General features: G+C 50.5%; 1 protein-coding gene across 3 annotated transcripts in view; it reads left to right on the top strand.

The window, feature by feature from the left end:
* The window catches only part of ACAN (aggrecan), a 68,144-nt gene that overhangs the window by 29,127 nt on the left and 15,386 nt on the right, over positions 1-23,631 (top strand). For 2 of the 3 annotated variants that reach the window (XM_044932747.2, XM_044932745.2), the window contains exons 3-12: positions 2,204-2,587; positions 3,907-4,081; positions 5,379-5,506; positions 5,787-6,080; positions 7,346-7,750; positions 9,947-10,121; positions 10,909-11,036; positions 12,107-12,400; positions 15,082-15,297; positions 18,301-22,365. In XM_044932747.2, the coding sequence (XP_044788682.2) occupies positions 2,204-2,587; positions 3,907-4,081; positions 5,379-5,506; positions 5,787-6,080; positions 7,346-7,750; positions 9,947-10,121; positions 10,909-11,036; positions 12,107-12,400; positions 15,082-15,297; positions 18,301-22,365 (6,264 nt within the window). Of the gene's footprint in view, positions 1-844; positions 900-2,203; positions 2,588-3,906; positions 4,082-5,378; positions 5,507-5,786; positions 6,081-7,345; positions 7,751-9,946; positions 10,122-10,908; positions 11,037-12,106; positions 12,401-15,081; positions 15,298-18,300; positions 22,366-23,631 lie in introns of those variants that run through there. The other variant, XM_044932746.2, reaches the window with a different exon arrangement.

The raw sequence follows: 23,631 nt of genomic DNA, 5'->3' as shown, positions 1-23,631 counted from the left end.
CATCACTTTAGAGGCCCCCGTCTCTGACTCTCCCACAGTCCCAACATTCCCTAAAAGTGAGGAATTGTAGGGCCAATGATATGTGTCCACCCTGCTCTATTCTCCCTCTGGGTACCCAGGACGCCCAGAATTCCCTGTCCAGCTGGACCCAAGTCATTTCCAGGGCTGCATGGTTTGCTCCTCTAGGTCCATCCTTCCATGAAAGGACCACCCACCATTGCCAGTCTGAGCCACCAGAAGGCCAGCGGGAGAGGTGAAGGGGTGGCTGTTCGGGTGTGGACAGAGCTGGGTTGTGAGGGCCTGGATAAATACAGACCCTTCACAGTGCAGAGCTGTGAGGGAAGAAAAGGGGTCCTGATTCCCTCTCCTCCAGTGTGGCCACCACATCCCAATGCAAAATTCTAAGGGATCCAAGAATTCTAAATTTGAATCTGGTTTTTCATTTTGAAAGGTATCATTGTCAAATAAGAAGATAGAACAATTTTAAAAATAATTTATTGGTCTATTGGCTTGATTTATAGCTTTTAAATATTTAGACATATGATCCATGAGTCTCCACTTGTACTCTTTCCCTGAGACCCTTGAATACCCAGCTGGCTATACCCTGGGGTGATTTGCCCACACAGGCCAACCATTTCATGAGGGTTGGTTGGGAGCTTTAAAAATGCAGAGCTGGTGCTGCTGTCACTTCCAGTTGTCCCTGGAGAACCGTGTGTGCGTGATCAGTCAGTGCAGTATTGTCTGACTCTTTGTGACCCCATGGACTGTAGCCCACCAGGTTCCTCTGTCCATAGGATTCTCTAGGCAAGGATACCGGAGTGGATTGCCACACACGCCTTCAGAGGATCTTCCTGACCCAGGGATTGAACCTGAGTCTCTTATGTCTCCTGCATCAGCAGGTGGGTTCTTTACCACTAGTGCCACCTGGGAAGAACCTGCCCTGGGGAGCTACCAACACTAAAACCATGCTGTGTCCTGTGCTAGGGCGGAGCCTCAGAGGGATATTTCTGTGAAGGGCCTGCTAGTGACCCCCCAGGATATCAAAAGGTTAGGGCTGGACCCCAAACATTCCTGGCTCCCTCTTTCTTGCCTTGCTATATATCTGCCACTTACAAATATCTGAAACATTTTTATGGTCAACCTGCAGGCTCTCCTGGAAAAAAAAGTTCAATAAGTATATGACTGTTCAATAAGTATATGTGCTGTTTTTTTCAAAGGCTCTTTCTTTCCAATACCAGGAAGATTTTTGACTTCTAACAGAATTTGCAAACTCTCTGCATCTTCCCTATCAATACCATCTAGGTTTGTTGTTGTTTTTTTAATGGAGTCTCATCATATCCCAACCCACCCCAGGCTGACTCTTTGCAGACTTAAACGTCTGATCTTCTCTGATGCCTCTCCAACTAGGCCCCTGAGCCCCCAACAACAGAACAGAATGACTAGTCCTTCTGCAAGGTCAGGATGGAGCCCAAAGCAGACCTCCTTAAGTGTTTGATATTTTTATATCTTAGCTTTACAAGTTGTATAAATTTTTTCTTCCCCATAGTAATTTTTTCTTGATGTTGTTCAGTCACTAAGTCATGTCCGACTCTTTGCTACCCCATGGACTGCAGCATGCCAGGCTTCTCTGTTCTTCACTATCTACCGGAGTTTGCTCAGACTCATGTCCATTGAGTTGGTGATGCCATCCAACCATCTCAACCTCTGTCATCCCCTTCTCCTCCTGCTTTCAGTCTTTCCCAGCATCAGGGTCTTTTCCAATGAGTCAGCTCTTCACATCAGGTGGCCAAAGTATTGGAGTTTCTCCCCCAAAGTAACTTTTTACCAATTTTTGAGTCAAGCTGTCACTCCAGAAAGATGGATTCTGTTTATCCCATGGCTTGTGACTCCAGAAAGATGGATTCTGTTTATCCCATGGCTTGGCATCACCTAGGGTACCCCAGTTTGAGAAACAAAGAGGTACACCTGTGAATTTCCCACTGGCCTCCTCTGCAATCCTTTCTGGCTCCATAGTTCCCATCTTGAGGCACAGAGACCAGGGGGTCTTGAGGAAGCTGCTCTGGAAAGGGAATTCCATATGACACAGGAGCCTTCCCCAGCACCAGCACAGACATTGTCATTTCCAGAAGGACTGACAGAGAGGCTGGGTGGTCCCCTCTGGGCACTAACGGCTCTGTCTCCCGCCCCATGTCTCCCTGCACAGAACCTGACAACTCACTGAGTGTCAGCATCCCTGAACCGTCCCCACTGCGGGTCCTCCTGGGGAGCTCCCTCACCATCCCCTGCTACTTCATCGACCCCATGCACCCCGTGACCACCGCCCCCTCCACCGCCCCCCTCGCCCCAAGAATCAAGTGGAGCCGCATTTCCAAGGAGAAGGAGGTGGTGCTGCTGGTGGCCACTGAAGGGCGGGTGCGGGTCAACAGCGCCTACCAAGACAAGGTCACGCTGCCCAACTACCCCGCCATCCCCAGCGACGCCACCCTGGAAATCCAGAACATGCGCTCCAATGACTCCGGGATCTATCGCTGTGAGGTGATGCACGGCATCGAGGACAGCCAGGCCACCCTAGAGGTCGTGGTAAAAGGTGAGAGCCTGACCGGGGGGACCCTGCTTCACCTACAGAAAGAACCAGAATGCCATCCTCACTGGTGGGCACCCAGGCTGGCTGGCTTGCAAACCCCAGCTCCTCCTCCTGCCAGTTTGCACCTCGGTTGAGTTACTTAACTTCAGTTGCTTCCTCTGTAACACGAAGCTAGTAACATCACTCTCACTGGACTCTGAGTGAATTAAATACTCCGTGGCCACAGTCACATGTAATGAATGACAATCTGTGCTTCCCAACAATCCTGTGATTCGATTGCTTTGTGATCATCCCCATTTTACAGACAAGCAAACTGAGGTTAAGTGACTTGCCTGAAGTTTCCCAGGAAGGGAGCCAGAGCATCTCCTGACTCTCCACCCAGATGTCTTTTCCTTCCTCCACCTCCAGTTCCAGAAGCCAAAGAAAGGGATGAGGACTTTCTGGTCCCCTGCCCTCAATGGACTAAGGAATATGCTTGTGTTCTTGGTAGGCTTCAGGACTTCAGTCAGCACCAAGTTTTTCCTGTTGGGTTGTTGTTGTTCATTTGCTCAGTTCTGTCCAACTCTTCCCAACCCCATGGACTGCAGCATGCCAGGCTTAGGGAAGCCTTCACTATCTCCTGGAGTTTGCTCAAACTCATGTCCATTGAGTTGATGATGCCATCCAGCCATCTCATCCTCTGTTTCCCCCTTCTCCTCCTGTCTTCAATCTTTCCCAGCATCAGTGTCGTTTCCAGTGAGTTGACTTTTCACATCAGGTGGCCAGAGTATTGAAGCTTCAGCTCCAGAATCAGTCCTTCCAATGAATATTCAGGGTTGATTTCCTTTAGGATTGACTGGTTTAATCTCCTTTCTGTCCAAGGGATTCTCAAGAGTTTTCTCCACCCCTACAATTCGAAAGCATTGATTCTTTGGTGCTCAGCACTCTCTGAAAGGCAGTCTGCTCCTACCTGTGCCTTAAACAAGACTCTCACTGGGATGGCCCTGGGCTGAGGGGGCATCTTTGTGCAAAGCAAATATGGGGTCCTGGAATGACATGAAAAATTATGAGGAAGGCAGATTTTGATCCAAGTCAAATAACCTGATTATCAGAATTATCACAGGTTTCCAAAAAGATGCCTTGTAAGGTAATGAGCTCCCTGTTAATAGAAATGTTCTAGCAAAGGCAGAAGCACCCCATGCAGATATGGAGCTGGGATTCACCCATCAGCTGGAGGCCCAGCCCAGATGTCTCTATGCTCCCTTGACTCTCCCTGATTCTATGAGGGCCTGGATGAGGGGAGGCTGCACTGACCTGCCCTCTCGCTCTCCTGTGTCTTGCAGGCATCGTGTTCCATTACAGAGCCATCTCCACGCGCTACACCCTGGACTTTGACAGGGCGCAGCGGGCCTGCCTGCAGAACAGCGCCATCATCGCCACGCCCGAGCAGCTGCAGGCCGCCTATGAGGATGGCTTCCACCAGTGCGACGCCGGCTGGCTGGCCGATCAGACTGTGAGGTAAGCCCCGGGGCCACCATCGGAGTGGAGTGGGAGACAGACTGGAACGCCGACCAGCACTGAGCTGGTGCCAGCCTGACACCAAGGCCAGCCTGGGCTGGGGCTAGACAGATGCCTTGGCCAGTTCGAGGTCAGGTCCCAAATCCTTGGTCCTCTGTCCTGTGGTGGATGAGTGATCACTAGCAGCATAGCTCTACGTGAGCATTTTCTCCATGCAAATTATACATCATTATTCTTCCTACTCATTTTTCCCTTTACATCTTTTTTAAATTTTGGTGTTTACATATTTTTGTGAACCACTTTCTATTCTGTTTTTAATAGGGCAAGACACATGTAAATTAAGCTTTTGGGTTCATTTTCCCCTGAGCTCAGCTGCTAAGGAATGGGTGGGTTGCCCAGCAAGACAGACAGAGCCTTAGAGGGCAATCATGTAAGCAAGCCTAAAAGCAAGATGAGACAATTCATTCGAGGTGGATCAAAGCTCCAAATGCAAAAGCCAGAACCACAAAGCCACAAGAAGAAAACAAAGGGAAATAGCTCTGTAATCTTGGGATAGGCAAAAGATCTCAGGATAAAAAAAAAGCCATTAACCATTTAAAAAAAAAAAAAAAAGGCAAGGTGATTCAACAGCCTAGCATAGTGCAAGAGACCACACCTCAGATACAAGAAGTACTTATATACCTCAAACCCCAGTTTTGATACTTAGAGGCTGTGTGACCTTGAACAAGTTGCTTAACATCTCTAGGCCCCACTTTCTTATAGTTTAGAGTGGTTATAGCACCTTCCTTCTTAGGTTGATGTGAGACTCCAATGATACAGAGCAGAGTTCAGCAAACTATGGCTCATGGGTCAAGTCCAACCCACTCCTTGATTCTGTAAACAAAGTTTTATGGGAACACAGCCCCGCTTGTTATTTTGTCTGTGGTTGCTTCGTTTGCACTAGGATGGCAAGGTTGAGTGATTGGTCACAGTGGAGACCCTCTGGCCTGCAAGACCTTAAATATTTACTATCCATCCTTTTACAGAAAAGGTTTGCAAGCCCCTGATAGAACATGTTTGGTACCAATAAATATTTAGTAAAAGGCGCCACTTTCTGTCACCAATAGTAATGAAAACCTCCATCTCAATAAAGCTGGGAAAAATCTGTAGAAACAAGTAGCCCACAGATCTCAGCAGATCCCGGCAAACACATCAGTAAGTCACCGCTTCCTCCCACAAGGGAGGAAAGTACAAGGACACAGGTCACCGGGCCCCTCCGTCCCCCGAGTGTCACATCCCTGCTTTGGGTTCCGGGCAGGTACCCCATCCACACGCCGAGGGAAGGTTGCTATGGAGACAAGGATGAGTTTCCGGGCGTGAGAACCTACGGCATCCGGGACACCAACGAAACCTATGACGTGTACTGCTTCGCGGAGGAGATGGAGGGTGAGGCCGCCCCGCCCTCCCACGAGCCCCCGCCCAGCCCCTTCTTCCTGCGGACTCTCAGGGTCACGCGGGCCTCCTCCTGGGCAGGGCGCTAATCCAGGATACCATACCCTACCTCGATATCCCTCCCAACCCTCCATCCTACCCCTGAAATACAGATACGTGGGACCAGGGCTTTCCCCAGTTAAAGACCAAACTCAGAGGAACCTGGGGATCTCCCTGGGGACTCAGGGCAGACGTGGGAAGGAGCTCCTTACCCTCCCGGCTGTGTCTTCTGCAGGCGAGGTCTTCTATGCAACATCCCCGGAGAAGTTCACCTTCCAAGAGGCAGCCAACGAGTGCCGGCGGCTGGGCGCCCGGCTGGCCACTACGGGCCAACTCTACCTGGCCTGGCAGGGTGGCATGGACATGTGCAGCGCCGGCTGGCTGGCTGACCGCAGCGTGCGATACCCCATCTCCAAGGCCCGGCCTAACTGCGGGGGCAACCTCCTGGGAGTGAGGACCGTCTACCTGCATGCCAACCAGACAGGCTACCCTGACCCTTCATCCCGCTATGACGCCATCTGCTACACAGGTGGGTTTGGGCTGGAGGCATTTCGGTGGGGAGCATGCCACCGAAATGGGGACCCAGAGGATGAAATCTTAGAATGGGGAGTTGGGTTTCACCTCCTTCAAGGGTCCACTGGGTACCTGAACCCCATGTCTTAGCACCCCCTATTTTCATGGATTCCTAGGGAAGCTAGAATCACTGCAGCCTGCAGTGTACCCAGTCCTATCTCATCAGCCCAGAACTGGGGGAAAACATGAGATTCAGAGACTGTTGTTCTCAAGTTTGAATTACGTCTCTGCCAGTCACTCCTGGGCAGCTGTGACAAAGTCAAGGCCCTGAGCCTCACTTTCCTTATCTGTCTAATGGGAAGATGTGGGGGCCTGACTTGAGACCTTGCGCCACAGGAGGGCGCTGTGATCCGTCCTTTTTTAAATTTTAAAAGTATTTTTTAATTGAAGGATAATTGCTCTACAGAATTGAGTTGCTTTCTGTCAATCAGCCATAAGTATACATATGTCCCCTCCCTCTTGAGCCTCCCTCCCACCTTCCTCTCTGCAGTTACCCTTTTTAATTGAATTCACTTCAAAACGAGGGCCATAGTGTTACTTAAGAGTGGGAAAAAGGTTTTGACAAGGACTTTATTGTGAACATTTAGACTAAAACTTTTAAAAATGTTTTTATCCTGTATTTTACACTGTCTAGGGTTATTTGTGCAAAAAATAATTAGAATTACCCCCAAAAGCTTCCCTTCACTTTTCAATATTCCCACCACCCTGTTTGCAGTTGTAGCATCCTCCTGAATGCTCTCTTTATTCATTACTAAGTGGCTCATTTGTTCATGACTGAGGCAGACAGTTCTCTCATGGCACTTTGATGAATTTCATGAGCTCCTGCATCTTTGGGAAGATTTTTTCATCTCTCTTTCTAATTGATTTGCATTGTCCCATTGGCTAGTTCTAACATCAGAGGCTCAGCAGGTGCTCACAAGATAGGTAAGGAAGCAACTGGCTGGCATTACTCAGGAAGGGATGTTGGAACAAGATGGTTTTAATAAACAGTGAGCTGATTGGTCAGGGTTTTGTGCTATGGTGACTGCATATTCTTGCAATCTAGGGCACCCCTATAATAAATACTGAAGCCATTGAGGTCTCCAGCAATGGGCCCGGCCTGGTGCCTGGCACACAGTAGGTGTTTTCTTTTCTTAGCAGAGGAGGGGAGCATCTGATATTCATCTCCATCAAGCCAGCCCCAGGCCAAGCACTAATGCCTGTCTCTGCCCCCTGCCCCAGGTGAAGATTTTGTGGACATCCCAGAAAACTTTTTCGGGGTGGGCGGCGAGGAGGCCATCACCATCCAGACGGTGACCTGGCCTGACATGGAGCTGCCCCTGCCCCGAAATATCACCGAGGGTGAAGCCCGAGGCAGCGTGATCCTCACGGCAAAGCCCGACTTTGAAGTCTCCCCCACCGCCCCGGAAACCAAGGAGCCTTTCACATTTGTCCCCGAAGTAAGGGCCACTGCATTCCCTGAAGTAGAGAACAGGACTGGAGAGGCCACCCGGCCCTGGGCCTTTCCCAGCGAGTCCACGCCCGGCCTGGGAGCCCCCACGGCCTTCACCAGCGAGGACCTCGTCGTGCAGGTGACCTTAGCCCCAGGTGTAGCCGAGGTCCCTGGGCAGCCACGACTGCCAGGGGGTAAGTGTCCGCCGCTCAAGGGGCTGCATCCAGGGCTGGGGAAAGGGCTTGGTCTGGGGTTTTCTGTGTGCGGTGCAGGAAGTGCTCAGTCACTCAGTCATGTCCGACTCCTTGTGACCCCACAGACTGTGCCTGCCAGGCTCCTCTGTCCGTGGAATTCTCCAGGCAAGGATCCTGGGGTGGGTTGCCATTTCCGTTCTCCGGGGGATCTTCCCAACCCAGGGAATCGAACCTGCGTCTCCTGCGCTGGCAGGCAGATTCTTTACCACTGAGCCACCTGGGTGGAGGTTCTTCTGTACTTTCAACTTCACCTGGGATGTGAGACAAGCGTCCCTCCCCTCAGACTCAGCTCTCCTCACTTGTGAAACAAGAAACAAAGGGGATGGGCCACACCACTGGTGCTCACGCTCTTTTATGGGTGAGCGGCTCCTTGTCACAAAGCATTTCCTTCAAATGGAGTCAGAGGTAAAAACCAGAGAATGTATCAACAGGCAGAGGTGAAGGGCAAAGGAATCCGGGGCTCTTCTGCCCATGGGCCCTCCTTGCCCCAACAGGCACTTCTGCAGAATAGAGCCGCTGAACTCGGCTGCAATGGGTACCCTCAGGGCTTCTCACAACACTGGCCCTCCAGAACAGAGGTCTGCAGACTGTGGTCCATGGACCAAATCTAGCTGTAGCCCATGTTCAGTTCTTCTGTGGCCCATGAACTGAGAATTAAGAAGCTTTTTAAGTAGTTGAGGGGAAGAGTCCAAAGAAAATAACATTTTGTGACGTATTGTGAAAATTATATAAAATTCAAATTTTAATGTCCACAAATAAAGTTTGACTGGAACAAAGTCACACCCATTTGGTAACATGTTGTCTGTGGCCATTTAGGGCTATCAGGGTAGGATCAAGTAGATGTACAAAACCCATTTAGCCCACAAAGTCTGAAATGTGTGCTATCAGGCTTTTTTCAGTAAACGTTTGCCACCTCGGTTCTGGGATGGTGGTGTTTCAGGTGCTCAATAAATGTCTGGATGGGGACTTCCCTGGCAGTCCAATGGTTAAGACTCCACACTTCCAATGCATGAAGCGTGGCTTCAATCCCTGGTCAGGGAACTAAGATCCCACGTGCCAGGCGACCAAAAAATAAATAAATATTTGAATAATTGGGATGTCACATCACATGGAACTTGGCTGTTTCCAAAACTCGAGTCCATGAATAGGAAAGACGTACTGGGGTGGCCTCCATCAGGACCTTGGTAGTGTCTCCACCTGGGGGTGGGGCAGATGGCCACCGCCATCCACCTTCACTCCCATGATGCCACCAAGTGAGATGTCAGCCTGAATCACGCAGATAAATACAGTATGTTGAGAAGGAAGAATTGCTTAGAGGCCAACAATAACTGTGTCCCGGGTTGGCTCAGGGCTGGAGAGACCCTCACTCCCTCCACGTGGCCACCACCCATAAAGGTGCCAATGGATAGGTGAGCATCTAACACAGGACAGGATAAGAACGTGGGGGAGACTCAGATTAGGAATCCATCCACAGCTGGATGTAAACTGACCAGTCACCCAGGGAAGTGTCAAAAACCAATGTGTGTCCAGTTAAATGCAACGGGGGAGGCAGAGTGAGTGGGGGTTCATACACAGGCTGTGCCCTGTGCTCATGCCCCGACGTATACCCAGTGCACCCGCACAAACTCTTGCAGCTATTTGCAGGAGGACCACCTACCCCCTGAACCCAGGACTTTGGGCCAAGTGGAAGAAAGGCAGTGGTTTGATAGATTTGTTTGATTTTTTTATTTGTCCTTCTCTGTGTTTTCCAAATGCTCTGCAGTGATCACTTATTCTTTTTATACTAAGAGCAAGTGCCTTTGTTTTCAAGAGTCTGGGGACAAATGAGCAGCCTTGGAGTGAGGAAGCCAGAATGAAGGGTTGGGGACACCCATGGCAGAAGGTTCCTAGAAGGCTTTCTCGGGAAGGTGAATTTCAGGAGCAGTTTGAATTAGCAGAGATTACCAACTTGACAAGGAATCAGATGGGGAGTAGGAAAGGAAGGAGGGGATGAAAAGAGGTCATTCCTCAAGGAGCCAGGGCTCCTTCCACACCTGCAAAGCCTTGAGAACCAGGTTCCATGGACGTTGGCATTGTGGCCCTTGGTCCATGCCCTGATCCTGACCTGTCTCACCTCTCCCTCTCCTCCCCACCCAGGAGTCGTGTTCCACTACCGCCCCGGCTCCTCCCGCTACTCGCTGACCTTTGAGGAGGCCAAGCAGGCCTGCCTGCGCACCGGGGCCATCATCGCCTCGCCCGAGCAGCTCCAGGCCGCCTACGAAGCAGGCTACGAGCAGTGTGACGCCGGCTGGCTGCAGGACCAGACAGTCAGGTGACAGACGAGCTGGGCTCTCCTGCCAGTCCAGACCCAACCGTGCGAGGTCAGGCTTGGCGAGCCTGAGCCTGCGGCACCCACCACACTACGTGCTCCGTTAATTAGTGGCTCCTGGCTGACCCCTTAATTTCTCCCCCAGAACCAAAACGTATTCCGAGAGGGTGGGAATGGGTCCCAGGAGACATTAACTCCTTGGTCATTTCTCCTCAAAAAACATATTGAGAGCTCCTTGTCAAGCCCCCCAGTCCTCACTAACCTGACCCTTCCATGTCATGGGCTTTCTTCTGAAGCCAGGAATCCCTCTATGGCCCCCAGGCGGCCCCATCCCCAGCTGCACAGGGAACATGCTGCATGAGAGATTCCTTCCTGTTTTTTTTTTTTTTTTTTTTTGGCTGCACAGGGTCTTCACTGCTGCTTGTGGACCTCCTCTAGTTGTGGCAAGTGGGGGCTACTCTCTAGTTACCGTGGCAGTCTTCTCACTGTGGTGGCTTCTCTCATTGCGTAGCATGGGCTTCAGGGTGTGCAGCTTCAGTGGTTGCAGTGCATGGGCTCAGTAGTTGTGCCTCATGGGCTTAGTTGCCCCACAGCATGTGGGATCTTCCCAGACCAGGGGTTGAACCCGTGTCCCCTGCACTGGCAGGCAGATTCTTAACCACTGGCGCACCAGGGAAGTCCTCCTTCCTGGTTTGAATCCTTCAGGAGACCTGCCGGCCTCACCCTGGGGCCCCGCATCCCCAGTTTTCCAGAACAAGCTCTCATCCGCCGCTCCCACCCTCCCCTGCAGATACCCCATTGTGAGCCCGCGGACCCCCTGTGTGGGGGACAAGGACAGCAGCCCGGGGGTCCGGACCTACGGTGTGCGGCCACCATCAGAAACCTACGATGTATACTGCTACGTGGACAGACTCGAGGGTACAGGCCCTGTTCTCACATTTCGGGCTGAGGAAGGGTGAGGGGACTGATGCGGAGATGCAGAAGAGGGGGAATCACCATCCACCTAGTCCCGTTCTCACCTGAGCAGGCAGCCAGGAAAGGGTTCTATTTAAGAAAGAAGGCCTTCCCAGTCCCTCTCTCAGGCCAGGCCCCTTGTCTGCCTCCCAGATGGTTCATGTGGATTCCCCAGCATTGCAGGGAAGCGCTGGTTTCTTGAAAAAGCAGTAAGTTCTATGGATAAATAAATTAATTTACTTGTACCAGAAAATGTTATATGCACCTTCTGCCTCATTGAGAGTCTCAGTGCCCATGAACAAATCAAAGACTCTGAGAAGTCCTGCATTAAAAAAAAAAAATCTCTTCAACTCTGCTTAACCAAGCATCACCCAAGCTTAATGAAACACAGACCCTTTCTTTGGTCTTATTTCTTATCATTTCAATTTAAATCACCAAATTACTGTCCCACTGAATGCAATCTTGGAAATGCTGACATTCTGGAGAGGTTTCAACACTGCCACTCACTTGTTTGGGGACCTGGGCAAGTTACTTAACTGCTCTATGTCTCAGTTTCCTCATTTATAAAATGGAGCTGATTTATGCTTATATCAGAGACTTCACTGAATATTAAATGAGATGTGCATAAAAAGTGCCTGGTGTAAGCAGGTATTCAATAAATGTGAAATTCCTCCCCCCAGATCAGATACAGACCCCAGTATTGTTCTGGGTGTTGGGACTCCAACCCCTAAGAGTGGCCACAGGCCCCGCTCCCTGAGTTCACAGGATGTGGATGGGGCCACAGGTCCGTAGCATTCAGTGCTCCATGATTAAGTGCTGAGATTTAGGGGAGCACGGGGTGCCCAGGAGTGCCTTTCTTAGACAGAAGAGGGGGTGCCTACATGTGACTGGAGAATCCACAGAGAAGGAGGGGAGGTTGTTCGCATGGAGAGTGACTAACTTGTCTTAGTGCGGCTGCCCTGCCCCTGGGTGAGCAGCGGCTGCTCTGGCCGTGGGCACGGAGGCTCACACCTGCCACCTGCCTCTACCCCCAGGGGAGGTGTTCTTTGCCACACGCCTGGAGCAGTTCACCTTCTGGGAAGCCCAGGAGTTCTGTGAATCCCAGAACGCCACGCTGGCCACCACGGGCCAGCTCTACGCTGCCTGGAGCCGTGGTCTGGACAAGTGCTACGCCGGCTGGCTGGCTGACGGCAGCCTCCGCTACCCCATCGTCACCCCAAGGCCCGCCTGTGGCGGGGACAAACCGGGCGTGAGAACCGTCTACCTCTACCCCAACCAGACGGGCCTCCTGGATCCGCTGTCCCGGCACCACGCCTTCTGCTTCCGAGGTTTGTGTCCTCAACTCCCCTTCAGCCCCGCTCTGTCTTGGGGGTGACCCCCCCAGGCTCGTCCCTCCTGATCTCTGCCCATCCATCACAGCAAAGAGGAAAAAGTCAGTCCCTCTGCACAGGATGACCTTAGGCTTTGACTCTGTGGCAAGTACATCCTTCTAATGTGCCCCCAGAGACACATAAAGAGAAACAAGTAAGAACTTAGGTTCTAAAATCAGGCAGATCTGAATTTTAATTATGACTCTGCTGCTTCGTAGCTGTGTGACCTTGGGCAAGTCACTTAGTCTCTCTGTTTCTCTGCTTTCTCTATAAAATAATGATATAATATTTCCTATCTCGAATTGTTGCTGGAAGGATTAACTGGGGTAGTACATACAGAACACTTAGCATAGTACCTGGGAAATAGTAAATGCTCAATAAATGTTAGCTTTGCAAATAAATCACACACATATATGTTGTGTGTATGTGTGTATATAAGTATATATACAGTTTTGACTAGTACAGCCTGGTCAAACTTTCATCTGCTTCTAAATATTTCTGTGATGAGTTTAGTCAAATTATTATTCACTGAGCACCAAAAATTCACATTTCTAACTGACCCATGCAGAGGACTGTATGCCATGTTATTGGAGTTCTGAGAGGGATGTCATCGACTCAGAGGGCATGGCCAAGGACTGGCTGGGCTCTAATTAGATGAGTTCTTACAGGGCCCATGGGTCCAGATACACTGCCCAGAATGTAGACTGTAGTACTGGCTTGTGCCGTATTTTACATACTATACATCAAAACTCAGTATATTTATAATTTCCTGTGAATATGTAATTATTTCAAAATAAAGTTAATTTTTTTAGAAAAACCCCCAAGGGACTTCCCTGGCAGTCCAGTAGATAAGACTTAGCCTTCCAATGCAGGGAGCATGGGTTCAATCCCTGGTCAGGGAGCTAGGATCCCACATTCCTTGTGGCCAAAAAAAACAAAACATAGAACAGAAACAATATTGTAATAAATTCAATAGAGACTTTAAAAATGGTCTAAATCTAAAAAAGGGGGGGATCTCTAAACAAACAAACAAACATTGAACGTCCCAAAGTTTCCAAGACTTTCAGTCCTAAGTCACTTCAGTCGTGTCCGACTCTTTGCGACCCTAGGGACCATAGCCCACCAAGATCCTGTCTATGGGATTCTCCAGGCAAGAATACTGGAGTGGGTTGCCATGCCCTCCTCCAGAGGATCTTCCTGACCCAAGAATCAAACCCATATCTCTTATGTCTCCTGCATCAGCAGACTGGGTTCTTTACCATTAGCCCCACCTGGGAAGCCCCAGGGTCAACTTTTAAAACCTAATTCGAAGAAAGTTCAGTCTCACTCTGTCAGTCAAGAAAACCAATCCCTTCCCAGAGGATTTGGTGAGGCCCTTGCCCCAGCACCCCTCTCCTTGCTCTGGACATCAGAAGCCAAGCCAATTAGCCCCCCAGTAAATTCTCAGCCAAGCATCTCTACCATCCATCCCCGACCCTCTGTAGACTCAGCCTTTTATAGATCTGCTGAGAAACCTGGCTTCCTTCCCAATCAAGCGCACAAAACCAGAACAGTTACTCCCAGTCAATGAATCCTGTCTTCACCATCCAGTGCCAGGATGGCTTCATGCATGTTAAATAGCACTCTCCTGATTTTGATCCAGGAACAACATCATTTGGAACATCATTTCTGTCCCCAAGAAAGGCGGCATCATTGCAGTACTTAAGAGCGGAGAGTCTGACATCAGATCGTGCTGTGTGCTCAGTCATTCAGTCATGTCCGACTCTTTCGCGACCCCATGGACTGTAGCCTGTCAGGCTCCTCTGTCTGTGGAATTCTGCAGGCAAGAATACTGGAGCAGGTTACCATTTCCTCCTTCAGGGGATCTCCCTGACCCAGGGATCAAGCCCACATCTCTTGCATCTCCTGCATTCGCAGGTGGATTCTTTACCACTACAACCACCTGGGAAGCCCCTGGCACCAGATACTTGGGCCCATGGACTAGATCTGTCACTTAGAAGCCACTGACACTGGAAAAGTCACTTAACCTTAGTTTCCCTGTCTGTAAGTGAGATAATGTATCTCTCTCACATGGCTGTTGTGGGATAAAATGATTTTATCTTATTTTAAAAAATTTGTTTATTTATTTGGCTGTGCTGGGTCTTAGTTACGGCACGCAAGATCTTTAGTTGTGACAGGAGGGATCTTTAGTTGCTCCACACAAACTCTTAGTTGCAGTGTATGGGACCTGGTTTCCTGACCTGGAATTGAACCCAGGCTCCTGCATTGGAAGCACTGAGTCTCAGCCACTGGATCACCAGGGAAGTGCCCTAAGATGATTTTATGCATTGATGCATCACACCTTTAAACAATGCCTGGCATGTATAATAGATTCTGCAAAAGAGGTGCCCCAGACCACCCTGAAATAAAGTGCTGATGGTATGTGCATATTGATATAGTTGAAGCAAACACCTCTTATTAATTACGGACAAACGTCATCTCACTGGACTGGGTGGGGGTTGGAAGTCCAAGGACTAGCAAGATTTGTGCACAAGCCTGGCCCACCTCATGGGCCCCTGGGTCCCCTGAAGAAGGGCCAGCCTGGGGTGGGTCACTGGTAAGAAGGAGCCCCCAGCCCTCACCACACATATCCCCTCTAGGTGTTTCAGCGGCGCCCTCTCCAGAAGAAGAGGAGGGTAGTGCACCCACAGCAGGCCCTGACGTGGAGGACTGGATCGTGACCCAAGTGGGGCCTGGCGTGGCTGCTGTCCCCGTCGGGGAGGAGACGACTGCAATCCCAGGCTTCACCGTTGAGCCAGAAAACAAGACGGAATGGGAACTTGCCTACACCCCAGCGGGCACGTTGCCACTACCAGGTCCGTCTGGGCTCTCCTGCATGTCCTGCTGCTTCCCAGGGCCAGGGTGTGGCCTGGATGGGGGGAGGAGGGGGTGTTCTCTCCCTGGAACCCGTGATCTGTTTCCCCAGCCCTGACCCCCAGCCCTGATGTTATCTAAGTGTGCTGCCATGGGCAACTTCAGCCACCTCAGCAGGCATCTAGGACCAATCCTAAGGGAGAAAAAGGGCAGCTTTGTTCATAAAACACACCTCTTCTCTCTCTTTCACTCTCTCTACACTCACTTATCTTCCAGCTAAACGCCCCAAATGCCCAGCACTGTATCAGCTGGAGGACTCTCACTTACTCTGTGCTCCTGCATTCACACCTCTACTCCCTAACCTCTTAAAACTCTTGTGGGAGGGACTGCAACAGAGGGAAAAGGACCTGGGAGGGGGTGGCTGTTGGCAGTCCCACTGTGACCTGTCTTCTCTTGCTTTTTATTTTTTTTAATTTTATTTTATTTTTTAACTTTACAATATTGTATTGGTTTTGCCATATATCAACATGAATCCACCACAGGTATACACGTGTACCCCATCCTGAACCCTCCTCCTTCCTCCCTCCCCATACCATCCCTCTGGGTCATCCCAGTACACCAGCCCCAAGCATCCGGTATCGTCCATCGAACCTGGACTGGCGAGTCATTTCATATATGATATTATACATGTTTCAATGCCATTCTCCCAAATCATCCCACCCTTTCCCTCTCCCACAGAGTCCAAAAGACTGTTCCATAAGAAAAACACCATTACAGTATACTAACGCATATATATGGAATTTAGAAAGATGGTAACAATAACCCTGTATATGAGACAGCAAAAGAGACACTGATGTATAGACCTGTCTTCTCTTGTTTCTCCATCTGAGTCCTTTTTTTTGGGCCAGGTGTCCCCAGTCAGAACTTCCTGAGCAACAGCTGTCATGATTAAATCACATGGGACTTGCTGGGATGAAATCCACAGACTCCAAACTCTATTGGAAAAAGCATTTAGTAGGCATCAGGTTTAGGAAATCCTGACTTACAGAAACATTAATAGCACCCAACCACAACCCCCACCATTGCAGACCTTCTCAGAGCCTTGGATGTGCTAATACGCTCTGTGAAGCAGAGAGGGCAGTGTATTCGATGGGTCCCAAATGAATGTGACCACAGGGTCTTTTTTTTTTCATGGAACGTTTTTAACATAGCCCACTTTGGGTAAGGCTGATTTATAGTGATGCACAGTAACCTGTGTATACCTGGCAGAGTCAGTTTGCCCAGGGTCACGTACATTTGAAGACAGGAATATATCAAAGCTTCCCACTAATTCATCCAGTCACTCAGTCAGTGCACAGTCCCCAAGCAATCCGGCCACACCAAGTGCTCCTCTGGGTGCTGGAAATGCAAACCCAGAAGGTAAAGTCGCATCAGTGGAGTAAGTAGTATTTTCACTCAGAGACCTCCCCCAGCAGTCACACCTGCTTCAGGCCCATTCCTCGCCCTTCACCAGGACAGGAAGAACTGAGTCCTTTTGGGCATGAGTGCGTGGCTTGGCACAGGACTCGGGCAGCCAGTAACAGAAGTTATTCATGGGAGGGGACTCCAGTGGCCCCACAGAAATATTTCCCAATATTTCGTCAGTTCCCTTCCACCTCACTGATTTGAGCCATATGGGGAACAATCTCTACTGCTGTTAACTCTGGACCTTTTTCTTTAAATTGACTTGCTTTTGACAAGAAACCAAAAATGTAATGTCTGTAAGTGGCTATTTTCTGATTTGTGGTATGTGTATATATTTATGTGTATGTGTATGCGTGTGGGGAAATTCCCCGGTGGCTCAGTGGTAAAGAAACTGCCTGCAATGCAGGAGACCTGAGTCCTGGGTTGGGAAGATCCCCTGGAGGAGGGCATGGCAACCCACTCAAGTATCCATGCCTGGAGAATCCCATGGACAGGGGAGTCTGGCGGGCTACAGTCTATGAGGTCACAAAGAGTCAGAAATGACTGAAGTGACAGCATGCACGCTCGCATGTGTATGTGTGTTTAAATAGATGGGTAAATATCCACCTAAAATCCTCTTGCATGCATGCCACCACAGTTCCTGAGCTCCCCACCCTTATCCAGGATTCTCCTTTAAGTGAGAGTAGGCTGTGAGCCTGACCACTGGGACCCAGCACCCTCTGTGCTCAGGTTCTCTGTCTGGGAAATTAGCCCAAAAATACATGCAAGGTACAATCCCAGCTAGTTATTTTTCAATGCCAAAGGAAACAGGACAGAAAGGAAATAATATAACCATAATTATTTAGAGTTATGGGGTTTCTTTCTTTTCTCTCTCTCTCTTTTCCAAATCCTCTCTATTAGCCCTATTAGGGCTCTCAGAATGGAAAAAGTTGATGTATTTTTGCAAACATCCCTCTTGGCCTCAGAGGGATGAGTTCTGATGCACAATTCTCACTTACAGAAATTATCAGCATGGTCAGAATATTAAAATCATTATGCCATGTCCTGCCCCAAACATAGGGGCATAAATGTTAAAATACATTGTGCCATGTCCTGCCCCAGAATTCCTAATCAGTGGAGCTGGGGAGGGACCTGAGAATCTGCTTTTCTGTCCATCTCCCAGCTGATGCAGTGCTGATGGTCCAAACACCACACTTTAAAAATCATAGTTCTAGATAAATGAGGTGATAATGTAGAAGCACTTGAAAGAAGGTGACCTTGATTGCCTTCAGCAGCAGCCAGGCTGTCACATACTGTGACTTATGTGGGTGGTGCCCCCTAGAGTCTCACAAAGCAGAGCCTGAGGGTGGTGGGGAGTTTCCTGGTCCCCATTCTCCCAAGTGTCTGTGCGAGGGTCCATTACAAAATGTCTAGAGAGATCTCTGAGCTCTTGAGGAAAAAGTCTTACTGTGGAAGGGATGGAGTTCAGCTTCTCTGCATGAGCTTAAAATGGGGCAGAGTTACTAAATTCACACCTCGCCTTTCCTCTTCCTTTCCTCCAGGGATCCCTCCTACATGGCCTCCCACTGGAGAAGCAACAGAGGAGTACACAGAAGGCCCTTCTGGAACGGAAGTGCCCTCAGCCTCAGAGAAGCCGTTCCCTTCAGAGGAACCATTCCTCCCAGAGAAACCATTCCCCTCAGAGAAACCATTCCTCCCAGAGGAACTGTTCCCCTCAGAGAAGCCATTCCCCTCAGAGAAGCCATTCCCCTCAGAAAAGCCGTTCCCCTCAGAGGAACCGTTCCCCTCAGAAAAACCATTCCCCCCAGAGGAACTGTTCCCCTCAGAGAAGCCAATCCCCTCAGAGGAGCCATTCCCCTCAGAGAAGCCATTCCCCCCAGAGGAACCATTCCCCTCAGAGAAACCAATCCCCTCAGAGGAGCCTTTCCCCTCAGAGAAGCCATTCCCCTCAGAGGAGCCATTCCCCTCAGAAGAGCCATCCACACTTTCAGCCCCAGTGCCCAGCAGGACTGAGCTGCCAAGCTCTGGGGAGGTGTCTGGGGTGCCCGAAGTCAGTGGTGACTTCACAGGCAGTGGAGAAATTTCAGGACACCTAGACTTCAGTGGGCAGCCCTCAGGGGAAAGTGCAAGTGGACTGCCCTCTGAAGACCTTGACTCCAGTGGGCTCACCTCTGCAGTGGGCTCAGGCCTGCCTGTGGAAAGTGGACTGCCTTCAGGGGAAGAAGAGAGAATTACATGGACCAGTGCTCCTAAAGTTGACAGGTTGCCCTCTGGGGGTGAGGGCCCAGAAGTTTCTGGAGTAGAGGACATCAGTGGACTTCCTTCTGGAGGAGAGGTTCATCTAGAGATCTCTGCCTCTGGAGTAGAGGACCTCAGTGGACTTCCTTCTGGAGAAGAAGGTCATCTAGAGATCTCTGCCTCTGGAGTAGAAGACCTCAGTGGAATTCCTTCTGGAGAAGGTCCAGAAGTCTCTGTTTCTGGAGTAGAGGACCTTAGTGGACTTCCTTCTGGAGAAGGTCCAGAAGTCTCTGTTTCTGGAGTAGAGGACCTCAGTAGACTTCCTTCTGGAGAAGGTCCAGAAGTCTCTGCTTCTGGGGTAGAGGACCTTAGTGGACTTCCTTCTGGAGAAGGTCCAGAAGTCTCTGTTTCTGGAGTAGAGGATCTCAGCAGACTTCCTTCTGGAGAAGGTCCAGAAGTCTCTGCTTCTGGAGTAGAGGACCTCAGTAGACTTCCTTCTGGAGAAGGTCCAGAAATCTCTGCCTCTGGAGTAGAGGACATCAGTAGACTTCCTTCTGGAGAAGGTCCAGAAGTCTCTGCTTCTGGAGTAGAGGACCTCAGTAGACTTCCTTCTGGAGAAGGTCATCTAGAGATCTCTGCCTCTGGAGTAGAGGACCTCAGTAGACTTCCTTCTGGAGAAGGTCCAGAAGTCTATGTTTCTGGAGTAGAGGATCTCAGCAGACTTCCTTCTGGAGAAGGTCCAGAAGTCTCTGCCTCTGGAGTAGAGGACCTCAGTGTTCTTCCTTCTGGAGAAGGTCATCTAGAGATCTCTACCTCTGGAGTAGAGGACCTCAGTGTTCTTCCTTCTGGAGAAGGTCATCTAGAGATCTCTGCCTCTGGAGTAGAGGACATCAGTAGACTTCCTTCTGGAGAAGGTCCAGAAGTCTCTGCCTCTGGAGTAGAGGACCTCAGTGTTCTTCCTTCTGGAGAAGATCATCTAGAGATCTCTGCCTCTGGAGTAGAGGACATCAGTAGACTTCCTTCTGGAGAAGGTCCAGAAGTCTCTGCCTCTGGAGTAGAGGACCTCGGTGTTCTTCCTTCTGGAGAAGGTCATCTAGAGATCTCTGCCTCTGGAGTAGAGGACCTCAGTAGACTTCCTTCTGGAGGAGAGGATCATCTAGAGACTTCTGCTTCTGGAGTAGGGGACCTTAGTGGACTTCCTTCTGGAAGGGAAGGTCTGGAGATCTCTGCTTCTGGAGCTGGGGATCTTAGTGGGTTGACTTCTGGAAAAGAAGACTTGACTGGGTCAGCTTCTGGAGCCTTGGACCTTGGCAGAATACCTTCTGTAACTCTAGGAAGTGGGCAAGCTCCAGAAGCAAGTGGTCTTCCTTCTGGATTTAGTGGTGAGTATTCTGGGGTGGACCTTGAAAGTGGCCCATCCTCTGGCCTTCCTGATTTCAGTGGACTTCCATCTGGGTTCCCAACTGTCTCCCTAGTGGATACTACATTGGTGGAAGTCGTCACAGCCACCACAGCAGGTGAACTAGAAGGAAGGGGAACCATTGACATCAGCGGTGCTGGAGAAACATCTGGGCTGCCCTTCGGTGAGTTGGACATTAGTGGAGGAGCAAGCGGACTCTCTTCAGGAGCTGAACTCAGTGGCCAAGCATCTGGGTCTCCTGACATCAGTGGGGAAACCTCTGGACTCTTCGGTGTCAGTGGACAGCCCTCAGGGTTTCCTGACATTAGTGGGGAAACTTCCGGGCTTCTTGAGGTCAGTGGGCAGCCATCAGGGTTTTCTGGAGAAATATCTGGCGTGACTGAGCTTAGCGGACTGGCCTCTGGACAACCAGAAATCAGTGGAGAAGCTTCTGGAATTCTTTCTGGCCTTGGTCCACCATTCGGCATAACCGACCTGAGTGGAGAAGCACCCGGGATCCCTGATCTCAGTGGGCAACCATCGGGTTTGCCAGAGTTCAGTGGGACAACATCCGGGATCCCTGACCTGGTTTCCAGTGCTGTGAGTGGCAGTGGTGAATCTTCTGGCATTACGTTCGTGGACACCAGTTTGGTTGAAGTGACCCCAACGACATTTAAAGAAGAAGAAGGCTTAGGATCTGTGGAACTCAGTGGCCTCCCTTCAGGAGAGGCGGGTCTCTCAGGCACATCTGGGCTAGTGGATGTCAGTGGACTGTCTTCTGGAGAAATTGACTCCAGTGGGTTTACGTCCCAGCCTCCAGAACTCAGTGGCCTGCCAAGCGGAGTAACTGAGGTCAGTGGAGAAGCCTCCGGAGCTGAGAGTGGGAGCAGCCTGCCCTCCGGAGCATATGACAGCAGTGGACTTCCGTCTGGTTTCCCCACTGTCTCTTTTGTAGACAGGACTTTGGTGGAATCTGTAACCCAGGCTCCAACTGCCCAAGAAGCAGGAGAAGGGCCTTCAGGCATTCTGGAACTTAGCGGTGCCCCTTCTGGAGCACCAGACATGTCTGGAGACCATTTGGGATCTTTGGACCAAAGTGGGCTTCAGTCTGGACTAGTGGAGCCCAGTGGGGAGCCCGCAAGTACTCCATATTTTAGTGGGGACTTTTCTGGCACCACTGATGTAAGTGGGGAATCCTCTGTAGCCATGAGCACCAGTGGGGAGGCCTCCGGACTTCCAGAAGTTACGTTAATCACGTCTGAGTTGGTGGAGGGTGTTACTGAACCAACTGTTTCCCAGGAACTGGGCCAGAGACCCCCCGTAGCATACACCCCCCAGCTTTTTGAATCCAGTGGTGAAGCCTCTGCGTCTGGGGATGTGCCAAGGTTCCCTGGATCTGGGGTAGAAGCGTCATCAGTCCCAGAATCCAGCGGTGAGACGTCAGCCTATCCCGAGGCTGAGGTGGGAGTGTCTGCTGCCCCCGAGGCAAGTGGAGGAGCTTCCGGGTCCCCTAACCTGAGTGAAACCACCTCCACCTTCCATGAAGCTGATCTGGAGGGAACCTCAGGCCCGGGAGCGAGTGGCAGCCCCTCAGCCTTTCCAGAAGGCCCCACGGAGGGCTTGGCCACCCCGGAAGTGAGTGGAGAGTCAACCCCTGCCTTTGACGTGAGCATAGAGGCATCAGGCTCACCTTCCGCCACTCCCCTGGCTTCTGGAGACAGGACTGACACCAGCAGAGACCTGTCTGGCCACACCTCGGGGCTGGATATTGTCATCAGCACCACCATCCCAGAATCCGAGTGGACTCAGCAGACCCAGCGCCCTGCAGAGGCACGTCTAGAAATCGAATCCTCAAGCCCTGTGCACTCAGGAGAAGAGAGCCAAACAGCCGACACAGCCACCTCCCCGACTGATGCTTCTATCCCAGCCTCCGCAGGAGGGACAGATGATTCAGAGGCAACCACAACAGGTACAGCTGGGATTATTTTCCTTTAAGTGGGTCGGAGTGATTCGGACTGTAGCATGGTAGGAAGCAGTGTAGACTCAAGGTTCTGAGCTGTGCAGGCTTAGGCAAGTTTCTTAACCTCTCTGAGCCTCATCTGTAAAACCGCAATAGTACCAGGGAGAGTAAATGAGATATAAATATGTCGAGAACAAGGCGATGTCTTTTGCACACAGTGCACACTTGTAGGTTCACAATTGTTACAGTCACAGTAGAGTTACATCACACAAACATTTATATGTGAACTCAACTATCTTACTCGGCACGAGAAGTACTGTTTAGATAGTGCTGGAAATTCTTCTCCTGCCCCTGGCCCATGGAATGAGCGTGAGAAGAGAGAATGAATCTGCTGATGACATTTATGTGCCAATATTTACTTTGTGCAGGGTTAAAACCTGCACAGTTCAAGTTAATATGAAGCATCACGTCAGCTGTGTCCTGCCTTTGGACCCTGGGTCCTCACCCCGACCCTGTGCAAGTAAACCCTCCTCTGTACTGTAGTGATGGTCTTGCCTTGACACAAACCCAGAAGCTTCTGGTTTTCCTTTATTTTCTGGGGCCCCTTGCATCCCCCTGTGTACTGAGAGTCCAATCAGAGAATTCAGCCCTGCCAGAAGCAGGGGCTCAGGAGGGAGAGAGTCCCCAGAAATCATGTTGACCCAAAACCAGCCTTGTGGGTTTCTGTGGCTTGGGGCCCCACCCTGGAGGTCTTGGAGGCTGCACTGTACCCCAGGCAGCTACATTCTTGATGCCCAGCCTCTCCCTGGGGGTTGCAGCCTCTACCAGTTCCTGTGCCGAAAAGCCCTGTAGCACTGGGACCTGCCAGGAGACGGAGGGACACGTCATATGCTTGTGCCCCCCGGCCACACTGGCAAGCACTGCAACGTAGGTAAGACCCTCAGCGGCCATGGGGGTGCAGACAGAAGGGTCGGGAGGAGGCGTTTGAGGTCACCTGAGGTGCAGGCTTCTTGTCACACTGGCGTAGAAGAGTACATAGTGATGTGTTGGGGTAGCAGCCACAGGATAAACATGGCATGTCTTTCTAGAGGGTCTGTTCTGCATGATGGTTTAGGAGAAAAAAGTCATTAAATTGAGAAGTAGTTCTTTTTTTTTGTCAAGCCAATGACTGTTTTATGAGCAAAATCCAAAAGGTGCTCGAATTTTGAAGATCAAGCTGGAGACTTCAAAAAAATGTTGAGCTAGGGAGTGTATTGAAGAGAGCCAGTCATGCCT

This window comes from Bubalus bubalis, chromosome 20 (genome assembly GCF_019923935.1).
Source record: "Bubalus bubalis isolate 160015118507 breed Murrah chromosome 20, NDDB_SH_1, whole genome shotgun sequence".
NCBI classification, from domain to species: Eukaryota; Metazoa; Chordata; class Mammalia; order Artiodactyla; family Bovidae; genus Bubalus; species Bubalus bubalis.
This window is presented reverse-complemented; position numbering and strand designations above follow the sequence as displayed.